Source organism: Dipodomys ordii, unplaced genomic scaffold (genome assembly GCF_000151885.1).
Source record: "Dipodomys ordii isolate 6190 unplaced genomic scaffold, Dord_2.0 Scaffold101, whole genome shotgun sequence".
NCBI classification, from domain to species: Eukaryota; Metazoa; Chordata; class Mammalia; order Rodentia; family Heteromyidae; genus Dipodomys; species Dipodomys ordii.
The window spans coordinates 3,870,990-3,882,196 of NW_012267317.1; the positions used below are offsets into that span (position 1 = coordinate 3,870,990).

At 51.8% G+C, this 11,207-nt stretch overlaps 1 protein-coding gene across 1 annotated transcript in view; it reads right to left on the reverse strand.

The window, feature by feature from the left end:
- Nos3 (nitric oxide synthase 3 (endothelial cell)) overlaps nucleotides 1-11,207 on the reverse strand; it is a 23,858-nt gene that overhangs the window by 2,949 nt on the left and 9,702 nt on the right. Inside the window, exons 14-23 of the mRNA XM_013027245.1 lie at nucleotides 6,640-6,707; nucleotides 6,181-6,297; nucleotides 5,914-6,088; nucleotides 3,038-3,170; nucleotides 2,840-2,918; nucleotides 2,574-2,761; nucleotides 1,906-2,078; nucleotides 1,303-1,513; nucleotides 1,135-1,222; nucleotides 208-329 (exon numbers count right to left, since the gene is read on the reverse strand). Coding sequence (XP_012882699.1) covers nucleotides 208-329; nucleotides 1,135-1,222; nucleotides 1,303-1,513; nucleotides 1,906-2,078; nucleotides 2,574-2,761; nucleotides 2,840-2,918; nucleotides 3,038-3,170; nucleotides 5,914-6,088; nucleotides 6,181-6,297; nucleotides 6,640-6,707 — 1,354 coding nt within the window. The remainder of the gene's footprint in view (nucleotides 1-207; nucleotides 330-1,134; nucleotides 1,223-1,302; nucleotides 1,514-1,905; nucleotides 2,079-2,573; nucleotides 2,762-2,839; nucleotides 2,919-3,037; nucleotides 3,171-5,913; nucleotides 6,089-6,180; nucleotides 6,298-6,639; nucleotides 6,708-11,207) is intronic.

An 11,207-nucleotide genomic window follows, 5' to 3' on the forward strand; every position in this document is an offset into this window, starting at 1 on the left:
GGTCTCTCCTGCCCGGGCTGGCTTTGAACCGCGATCCTCAGATCTCAGCCTCCTGAGTAGCTAGGATTACAGGCGTGAGCCACCAGCGCCCGGCTGGGCTCCCTTTCTTATACTTTCTTTCCTACCTGCTTTCTTTAAGTCTCACCCCTTTGTCCCTAGGTTGTGTGACTCTCCTAACTTCCAGTGGTCCATAAAGCCCAGACTCACCTTTGCTCTCAATGTCGTGTAGTCGCTCTTGCCAGAAGCCCCGGAAAGGGGCAATGCCAGTGCCTGGGCCAACCAGAATGCAGGGCAAGCTGGGATCAGGTGGCAGCCGGAAGGAGGGAGCCCTAGCCAGAGAGACTCCATTAGGTCCCTTCCTGTCCCTTATGTCTTCATATTTGGGGAGGGGACAGTACTGAGGCTTGAACTCACAAGGCCATACTCTCTCCTTGCTCAAGGCAAGGTGCCACTCTACCTCCATTTTTGTCTTTTTGCTGGTTCGTTGGGGATAAGCGTCTCATGGACTTTTAGGCTCTGGCTTGCTTTGAACTCAGATCTCAGCCTCTCAAGTTGTTGGTGTTACAGGTGTGAACCACCAGCACTTAGCACCATGTCTTTTAATAAAGGCCTTGCTTTCACAGAACCACTGGCCTGTTCTGTGTTGTGTCTCTGGGAATTGGAGTTTCAGGGCAGGATCCTGAGTTCAAGTGAGTCCCAAAGCTCAGCCATGTGTTTTTTTCTTTTTGCCAGTCGAGCTTGAACTTGGGGTCTGGGCTCTGTCCCCAAGCCTCTTTGTGCTCAAGGCTAGTGCTCTACCACTTGAGTCACAGCAAAACTTCCAGATTTTTCTTACTTTATTGAAGATAGGCTGGCTTTGATCTGTGATCCTCAGATCTCAGCCTCCTGAGTCACTAGGATTACAGGTGTGAGCCATGGCTGGCCACAGCTATGGTTTTGGAGTGACCTATTGATCTGATAGCCTTGCTGTTCTGCAGGTCCTCCTTGCTCGCTCCCAGTGGTGTTATTCATAGCTACCACCTGACCCTGTGGGAACCCCTCCTCCCCACAGATTCCTCACCTGTCCTCCCCCTGTCCTCTCCCCACCGGGACATGGATATTCTCCTGACGTTCCATCCTGCCTAGCTCACTTACCCCCTGATGAAGCAGGGCACGAGGTCTCCAGCCTTGAGTTGGCTCAGCCACGTGGAGCAGACCCCATAGTGCAGGGGGCCCAGTCCATCTAGGGGATGGGGAGGAGAGGCCAATGAGGGGCTGACTTGGGCCTGCTGAGGCCTAGGCCTGTACTGCTCCCGGTCTTACCCTGGGTCCTATAGGCCAGCACAGCGACGGTCAGGTGGATCTCTCCCGGATGAGTGCTCGGTGCTGAGCTGACAGAGTAGTACCGGGGCTGGAGCAGGGGCAGCTGGGTGAGGAGCAGGGGAGCAGGCAGCGCCACTGACGGGAACTGCTCCAGCACCTCCAGCAGCGTGGGACAGCGGAACCACTTCCACTCTTCGTAGCGCCGGGGATCCTGGTAGGGTGGAGTGCGGTCAGCTGGGAGCCCCATCCCCTGCCTACTGATCTCCCTTCTTGACCTCTTTCCAGGAGAGCCTCTTTAAGATTCCTCCCTGCTCAGTTCAGGCCAATCAACACCTTGTTAAGACCTCACAGGGCTCGGTGTTGGTGGCTCATGCTTGTAATCCTAGCTTCTCTGGAGGCTGAGACCTAAGGATTGTACCAACAACACACACAAAAACAGAGGCCTTGCGCATCCAAAGACAAATGGGTCAGCATAGAGCTGGTTTTAAAGCACCACTAAATAAATACTGGCCAGGATGCGAAAGTCTAGGGAGACCTCCCCTGAGGACTCCTGTCAATTCCTCTTCCCCGCCTTGCCCCTGCTCCCTGCTGGGCCACCCTTACCTCGCTGAGGGCCTCTAGCTCCTGTTGTTCACTGGATTCTTCAGCCAGGGTGCTGAGCAGTCGCAGGAGGCGAGGGCTGGGTGGGGACGTGATGTCCAGGAAGAACGTGAGAGCCTGGCGCAGTGTGCACGGGGGCAGCCGCGGGTCCCGTACCCAGCCGGGGGGAGGGCCGCCTGGGGGGAGCACACAGGGGGCTTTGAGGAAGGGTCCCAGGAGGAATGACATCTTCTGGGCTGTTTGCTTTGGGCAGGGACTAACTTGACTTCACCTTGTCTTACTGGTAAACGGCTCATGGTCTGTGGGGTGGGCCTGTTTGGGGGCCCTGGTGGGCTTTTTAGATGACCCCTAGTTGGACGGGGTTGGTCGAGGTTTCTCTGCCCCTGACCTCACCCAGTTTATGTTTAACTCCACAGGCAGTAATTTGGCAGGAGGTTAGTTACAGCACAAGCTAGACCACTAGGGGGAAGCACTGTGGAGAGCCTAGAGAGAGGTAAGGTCTTTAGGGGGTTTGTTGGTATCCAGGAACAAGGCCAACATGGCACAGATAGACCTGAAGACGTGCTGAGCTGTGAAGGAAGGTGGCAACCCCGTCAGGGCCGAGCTCCAGGGGGAGCCCTGCCAGGGGATGTGACAGACTCTCACCGTCCTGCCCAGTGCCCCATCCTCACCAGGGCTGCCCTTCTCCAGCTGCTCCACTGCTATAGGCTCGGTGGGTGGTGGGGGGTCCTCTACGCGGCTCAGCAGCGCCTCCACCAGGCCTGGTCGATTGGGTGGACAGACACCTATGTGGTCTCCAGGCTGGTAGTGAAGCCCCTCCTGTCCTCCAGTGTCCAGGCGCACCAGGATGGTGGCTCGGCTATGGGTGGGGAGGGAGTGATTTTAGGGGGGGGCAGAGGAGTGCATGGAGGGGCAGGGATCGGGCCCCCTTCCTCACGTGGATTTGCTGCTTTGTAGATTTTCCACAGAGAGGATGGTAGCCTGGAACATCTTCCGCCTGTGCACATGGATGAGGCCTGGAAGGGGAGGGGGAGAGGAGGCGGCCTGAGCCAGGGAGCAAGCCTGACTGCTGAGAGAATCCTGGGGTCCTGGGGACCCCAGGGAGCCAACAGGATCAGAGAGGTCAGGGCCACACCTGGCAGCAGCTGCAGGCCCTCGGCCTGGGTACTCAGCCGGTATCTCTGGCGTTTCCAGCTGCGTTTGGGGCTGAATATGTCCCGGGCGGCAGCCTTGGCATCTTCTCCCACACAGAAGGTCTCACAGGAGGCCTGAGGGGTGAAGGGGCCAGGGCTGAGGACCGCCTGCCACCAGGGCGAGGCCCCAGTGAGGAGCCCGGGAAGGGTGTGCCAAGGGAGGTGCAGCTGTGCCAGTGGCTGGCTGCGGAGCCAGGGTAGCCTGGGTTTGTTCCTGGGGGCTGTGGCCTCATGGGTGGGGGGGCGGAGGGGGCGAGGAGAGATAGGCTGGAGAATGAAATGAGACTGAAACAGACAGCTCTGACTATGGCACCTTGTTCTCCAGCCCATGTCATGGCTTAGCCACTGGCCCAGGGTGCTGCTGGCTGCTCATGGTGTGTATTGACTTTGTGTGTGTGTGTGTGTGTGTGTGTGTGTGTGTGTGTGTGTGAGTGTGTTCTGGGGCATACACTCAGGATCTGGATGAGTTCTGCTCCCTGAGCTGTTTTGTATGCAAGGCTAGCACTCTACCACTGGAGCCACAGCTCCACTTCTGGCCTTTAGGTAGTCCTTTAGGTAGTTAAATGGAGATAAGAATCTCATGGACTTTTCTGCCCAGGCTGGATGTGAACCTTGATCCTCAGGTCTCAGCCTGTTGAGTAGCTAGGATTATAGCCTGGCCGCATTGACTGGTTGCACCTGCTGGCTGCTTGCCTAGTGAGTGTTGATCCTGTGCTCCAGGGAGTCCAGTGCCTATTGCGTGGTGCTCAGTGAGTGAGCTGTACACCAAACATGCATTTGAGTTCTGACTGTACTTACATCTTACATGCCTCTGTTTCCCCATCTTGATACCTCACTGGATTCTAGTGAAGGCTGTATGTGAAGCCCTTAGTATAGCACATGCAGAGTCTAGGCTGTGTCACAACAGGGGTCGTGGGTGAAGGGCAGGCTCATGTGCTGTCTGGGGAGGTACAAGGCCAGCCAGCTGCTTGGCCCATTTCAGGTTTGAGATCCAGGGCTCTTCCATGATTGGCTGAGCACCGTATCACCAGGTCCTTCTGCTGTTTCTTTTGTAGTGTGAGCAGTCTTATATCTCTTCCTTCCTTCCTTAGCCCCCTCCCTTCCTTCCTATCCCCGCTGCTACCGCCCCAGTCTTCCTGCTTCTCAGATGCTCACATTTGCCGCCACCACAGAGCTGTATTCCTAAGACTTCATGTTGTGGTCTTGTCCCACTCTGAAACTTCTAATGGCTTTTCTTGTCTGTGTTCTCTAGGTCTTATTTATTTATTTGGGACAGGGTCTGGCTGTGTAGCCCAAACTGGACTCAAACTCTTGATTCTTCTGCTTTAGCTTCCCAAGTGCTGAGATGATAGGTATGAACCACCATGCCAGTCTCTAGGCCTTATTTTCCATCACTTCTCTTATTTTGGTTTAAAACTGAGACTCTAACTTGGTATCTGATGCTTTTGCTCATTGGTTAGCCCACTACCAACTGAGCTCCACCTCAACCCCACCCATTCACTTCTCAATCTGGGGCTGCTTTTCCAGTTTGGCTTTCTCCTCCCCAGCAAACCAGCTCCATGCCCCACCTCCAAGGATGCTCTTCTCCTTGCATTGACCCAAACCTGCTGAATGTGTACCCTAGGTGGATGGATGGATGGATGGATAGATGCTGGGGCAGCCCTGCCTGGGCTGAATACTGTAACCTCTGGAGAGGGAGCCCTTGCTGGGTTCAGGTATAATCCCTAGACAAGCAGCACCACCCTGAGAAAGCCCAGAGTTAAGAGAAATCAGTTGCCGGACGCCAGTGGCTCACGCCTGTAATCCTAGCTACTCAGGAGGCTGAGATCTGAGGATCATGGTCCAAAGACAGCTTGGGCAGGAAAGTCCGTGAGACATTTATCTCCAATTAACCACTAGATAGAGTTTGCCTCGCATGTATGAGGCCCTGTGTTCAATTCCTCAGTACCACATAGGCAGAAAGCTGGAAGTGATGCTGTGGCTCTAGTGGTAGAGTACTTGAGCTAAAGAACTGAGGGACAGCGCCCAAATCTGGAGTTCAGCCCCCACAACTGACAAACAAAACAAAAAACCACCACCACCACCACCACTACTACCACCACCACCACCACCACCACCACCAAGAATCCACCAGAAAACTGGAAGTGGTGCTGTGGTTTAAGTGGTAGGGCACTAGCCTTGAGCTGAGGAGCACAGGGACAGCGCCCAGGTCCAGAGTTCAAGCCCCATGACCAACCAAAAAAAGAGAAATCATTTCCTGGGACACTCCTTGGTCAAGACCAACTCTCTAGGCCAGGCCCTGTCCATGTTAGTCTGGCTTCAACTTCCTGAAGCTCCTGCTGGCTTCTGCTTCAACCCTGTCCTCCATCTGGTCCTCTGGCTCCTCTTTCCTCCTCCCTGCCTGGGGCTCAAGCCCGCCCCCTCCTCCGTGCGTGGGGCTAGCCTGTGCCTGGCTAAGGCTGAGGCGGCCTCCGTGCGTGGGGCTAGCCTGTGCCTGGCTAAGGCTGAGGCGGCCTCCGTGCGTGGGGCTAGCCTGTGCCTGGCTAAGGCTGAGGCGGCCTCGTGCAGTCCTCCCTGCTCTCTCAGGACATGCTTCTACCCAACCTTTTCTGTTGGTAGGGCCCCGTTGTTGTCCACTTGGGACTGAGCCCAGAGGGCTGACTGCAGCGACAAAGTGACAAAATAAGGGTGGATTGGAGAGGAACAGAATGGGGCCAGGAAACAGCTCTCAGCCATGAGGGTATGGGGAGGGGCTCCAGAGTGGCGTGAGTCAGTGAGAAGCCGGCCCGGGGCAGCTGTTGGGTGGCCAGGGTCTCACCTGGAAGGCGGCCTGGGCCCAGCCTCGGAAGGCCTCCTCCTGGCCACACAGCTCGTCTCCCTGGCCCAGCTGCAGCAGCCGCTCTCCACCCAGCTCTTCCAGCCTGGTGTCCACCGCCCGTGCAAAGGCACAGAAGTGGGGATATGCCCGGGAGCCCAGCCCGAACACACAGAACCTGAGGTGCAGGAGGCATTGCTGGAGTCCCCCGGCCAGCCACTGCTTCAGCAGCTTGCCTCCTGTACACCCCCTCTGGGGAGCACCCCCAACCTGAGGGTCCCCAGGGCCCCCGCACTGTCTGTGTTACTGGATTCCTTCCTCTTGCGCCTCCAAGAGGTCACCAGCGGGTCTGAGCAGGAGACACTGTTGAAGCGGATTTTGTAACTCCTGACAAGAGAATGAAGACATGGGTGGGTGTGGGGTTCACAGAGATCTGGCCCAGCCAGGGAACAGTTTCTGGGGTCCCTACCTCTAGGGTGAGAAGGGCCCTGTCCTTGTGAGGGACTGAGGGACTGAGGCTCTGCTCAGTCATGCCTCCCGCTGAAGGAGATCTTAGGGGTTTTGGGGCTTTGGTCCCCGGAGAGGGAAGGCCCTGAGACTGGGTGCGAAGTGTGTGTGTGTGTGTGTGTGTGTGTGTGCGCGCGCGCGTGCGCATGCGTGCACGTGTGTGCTCTTTCCTTGTGCATCTGAAAATGTCTCTAGTGGCTGAAGTTGCTGGGAGCTACTCACTTGTGCTGCTCTGGGCGGGGGGAGCTGTTGTAGGGGCCAGACATCTCCATCAGTGCCGCTGCGAAGCTCTGCCAGGGAGCATCAAGTTAGTTTTATTTCAGAAAATACAGCAATCTAGTCCTTATTAGTCTTTGTTAGCAACTTTCTCTTTCTCTCTCTCTCTCTCTCCCTCCCTCCCTCCCCCCCCCCTCTCTCTCGATGTCAGTACTGGCACTTGAATTCAGGGCCTTGTACTTTTTCACTCAAGTATTAAGCCACATCCCTATTTCTAGGTTTTTTTTTTTTTTTGGTCAGGCATAGGGCTTAGACTTTTGGCCTGGGCGCTGTCCCTCAGCTCTTCAGCTCAAGGCCAGCGCTCTATCACTTGAGCCAACAGCGCCACTTCCAGCCTTTTCTGTTAATGTGGTACTGAGTAATCGAACCCAGGGCCTCATGCATGCAAGGCAAGCACTCTACCACTGAGCCACCTTCCCAAGTCTCTAGTTCTTTGTTGTTGTTGTTTTTTTTAACTGTATTTTTTTTGTCTTCTTTTTTGGTACTGGGGATAGAACCCAGGTCGTTGCACTTGCTAGGCAAGAGCTTTGCCACTGAGCTACATCCCAGCCCTGTTGTTGTTTTTTTGCTGATTAACTGGGGATAAGAGTCTCACAGACTTTCCTGCTTGGGCTGGTTTGTGACCTCACTCTTCAGATCCCAGCCTCTTGAGTAGTTAGGATTAGAAGCATGAACCATTGGTGTCCATCCAACTTCTAATTTTGGTCTTGAAAATTTCAAAAGTCTTGCTTTTTGAAGAGTTGACTGCCCTTCTCTTGGCTTGTTTTACTTCCTGTAACATCCACTATGACAGATGGGAACCTTCTAGTCCTTGGTCAATGCCCATGTGCATGTGGCTTTACAGTGTGGTTAGAGGAAGCCGTTGTGAAGTGAGCATGTTATCAGTGAAAAATAGTTTCACTCACCCACTCTTCTAACGTCTTACCCAGGTACCACATGGCTACAGGGCTGACTGGGAGCTGTGGCTATTAGCGTGTAGAGTGGATCCCACCACGTAGCTCCAGTCTGGGCAAAGAGCCACACTCAAGATTGAAAGCATGGCTTCTAATGGATGCTCTCATAAAGTACAAAGTCATAAGCTAAACCATCCTGAGTTGTGATCTGTCCACACTTAGTATATTATACTTGCCTGCTTTTTATCATAACCTATCGTGGACATCAATATGTCAGCTTGTCCTTATTCTTTTCTTTTTGTACCATTACTAGGGCTTGAACTCAGGGCCTTGTGCTATCACTTGGCATTTTCTGCTTAAGGTTAGACTCTACCACTTGAGCCACAGCTTCATTTCCAGCTTTCTGGGGGGATTAATTGGAGATACAGTCTCACAGACTTTCTTTCCTGGGCTGGCTTGGAACCATGCTCCTCAGATGTCAGCCTTTGCAAGGATTGCAGGTGAACCACAAGCACCTGGATCTAACGGTTATTTTAAGTTCTTCCATTTGTGTATAACATGGTGCACAACTCCCTCTGACTGAAGCCATTGGGGGGTTACAAGCAATGCTCAAGCGCACTCTCACACACGGTTTGAGTGCTTCCTTGTTTGCAAATCTCCTCTCTAGTCCATGGAAGTGGGGCTGCTTGAAGGGTTTAAACACTTCGTGGAGGTGGTCAGATTGTGCTGGTGGCTGCTGGGGAGATGTTTTTTTCCTTCTATGTCAAGGGTGAGAGGCCCTGGTGCTTCAGCCAACTCAGGGGTGAACAGAGCTCTCCTTGTGCAGTGTCCTGGTATCCAGAGGGCATTACAAATGAGGTTGCCCATATCTCAGTGCTGTGAAAACAGCTAGACAGACAAGAGAGCTAACAGGAAATCACATCTAAATATTTTATAGATGCAGTTGGGTAATGAGTCTATCAGTTCACAATAATCAGCATGTGTGACTTTGGGGCAGGATAGATCAGGAAAAAGGAGGCCTGGAAAGCAGGAGCCAGAGATAAGCATTTAATTAATGACTAGCTTGCTTAAAAGCATACAGGGCTCAGTGCTGGTGGCTCATGCCTACAATCCTAACTAAGAAGGCTGAGATCTGAAGACTGGGTTTTAAAGTTGCCTGTTTCTGAATTTCATTCTATAGTGTATCCTATAACATGTGTTATGATATATGGTTTGTGTGTGTGTGTGTGTGTGTGTGTGTGTGTGTGTGAGAGAGAGAGAGAGAGAGAGAGAGAAAAAATTCTTTTTTGGGGGGTCTGGTCGTGGGGCCTGAACTCTGGGCCTGGGCACTGTCCCTCAGCTCTTCAGCTCAAGTCTAGCACTCTACCACTTAGCCACAGCGCCACTTCCAGCTTTTTTTTTTTTTTGCTTATGTGGTGCTGAGGAATCGAACCCAGGGCCTCATGCATGCAAGGCAAGCACTCTACCACTGAGCCACCTTCCCAGCCCAAGAGAGAATTCTTTTACTCTGTTTTGATATCTGTATTATGGTTATAATGTATTGTAATTTGTTCACACCTATTGCTATATTGTTGTATTATATTTGAATATCCATAACTTATTTATCCAATCTTTGTTGATTGTCACCAGTGTGGGCAAATTTATATGCAATGTTGCTATAAATACTATTATTCATCTTTTTGGTGGATATACCTCATTTTCTGTGGACATATTCCTATACTTGTTCCACTTAAAAATTGTGAGAGCCTATCCTGCCCATGTAATTGTAACCCCTCTGTACAGTATGTTCACAAATAAAATAAATAAATAAATTAAAAAAATTGTGAGAGCTGGACACCAGTGGCTCATGCCTGTAATCCTAGCTACTCAGGAGCTGAGATCTGAGGATCGTGGTTCAAAGCCAGCCCAGGCAGGGAAGTATGTGAGACTCTTATCTCCAATAAACCATCAGAAAACTGGTAGTGGTTCTGTGGCTCAAGTGATTTTGCTAGCCTTGAGGTGAAGAGCTCAGGGACAGAGTTCAAGCCCCATGACTGACCTCCCCCTCCCCAACCCCTGCCCCCGCCCCGCAAAAAAAAAATTGTGAGATGCTGGGTGCCAGTGGTGCATGCCTGTAATCCTAGCTGCTCAGGAGGCTGAGATCTGAGGCTCACAGTTCAAAGCCAGCCCATGTAGGAAAGTCTGTGAGACTCTTATCCCCAATTAACCACCAAAGAGTTGGAAAGTGGAGCTGTGGCTCAAGTGATAAGACTGCTAGTTTTGAGCAAAAAGAGCTTAGGACAGTGCCCAGGTCTTCAGTTTAAATCCCAGGACCAGCGCAAAAAATTTTTTTGACGTAAAATTGAAATGCAGATCATAAGAGTATGGTTCAATCTGGCCACTTGGCAGTTTAAAAAAAAAGTTAAACTTACATGTACCCTATGACCAGTAATTCCACTCCTAGGTATTTACCCAGGAGAAATGAAAACATAAGCCCACAAAAGCCTGGTACAAAAATATTCGTAACAGCTTTCTTCATAATCCCCCAAACTGGAAACAGCCCAGTGTCTATCAACAGGAGAATGGATAAACAAACAGCCTAGTCACGCAGTGAGCACTTAGCAGCACAAAGAGACAGAGCACACACGAGCCTCCAAAGCAGGCCAAGTGACAGGGCATGTGCCACACACTTCCATTTATCTGACGCTCTGGAGCAGGAGAAACCTGCCTAACATGACAGAAATCACAACTGGGGCAAGGAGACAGACTGGAAAGGACAGCAACTGGGAGGAATTGATGAGGGAGCTTTCGGGGGTGATGGAAATGTTCTATAGCTTCTTAGGACTGTGGGTTACATAGGTGTTTGTTTTTGTTTGATTTTGTTTATGTGATACCAAGGAATTGAACCAGGGCTTCATGCATGCTATGGCAAGCACTGTATCACTGAGCCACATTACCAGCCAGTACTACTTTTATATTAAAAAAATCCATAGTTCAGCTTATGATTTGAGTGTCTCCAGAATTCAGGTGTTGGAAAAGTCACGAGTTAACATTTGGGATGTTGGGGGCTGATGGGCCTGAGGGTTCTTGGGACTTTGCTTTCATGAATGGATAAATGTATTCACAGATGAATGGATTAGTGGGTTGTGACAGGAGTAGTTTTGTTGTAAAATCAAGCTTTCCCAGCTACCCTCCTGCTGCCACGTCCTGACCCAGCAAGGACGCCTGAACAGATGCTGAGCAGATGCTCAGACAGGTGCTAGTAGTTTTTTTTGTTTTTCAGGTCAGAAGGAGAGCTGACATGGAGAGGCAGACAGAGGGGGAAGCTTCCATCAGAGCTTAAGCCTATGGCAGGGCACTGACGGCTCTGCCTATAATCCTATCCTAGCTACTCAGGAGAATGAAATCTCAGGATTGAAGTTCAAAGCCAGCTTGCGCAGAAAAGACCAGGAGACTCTTATCTCCAAATAATTACCAAAAAGCTAAAAGTAGAGCTGTGACTCAAGTGGTAGAGTGCCAGCCTTGAGTGAAAAAAGCTAAGGGACAGTACTCAGGCCTTGAATTTAAAGCCCCAGTACTGGCAACATGCACACATACACACACACACACACACACACACACACACACACACACACACACACA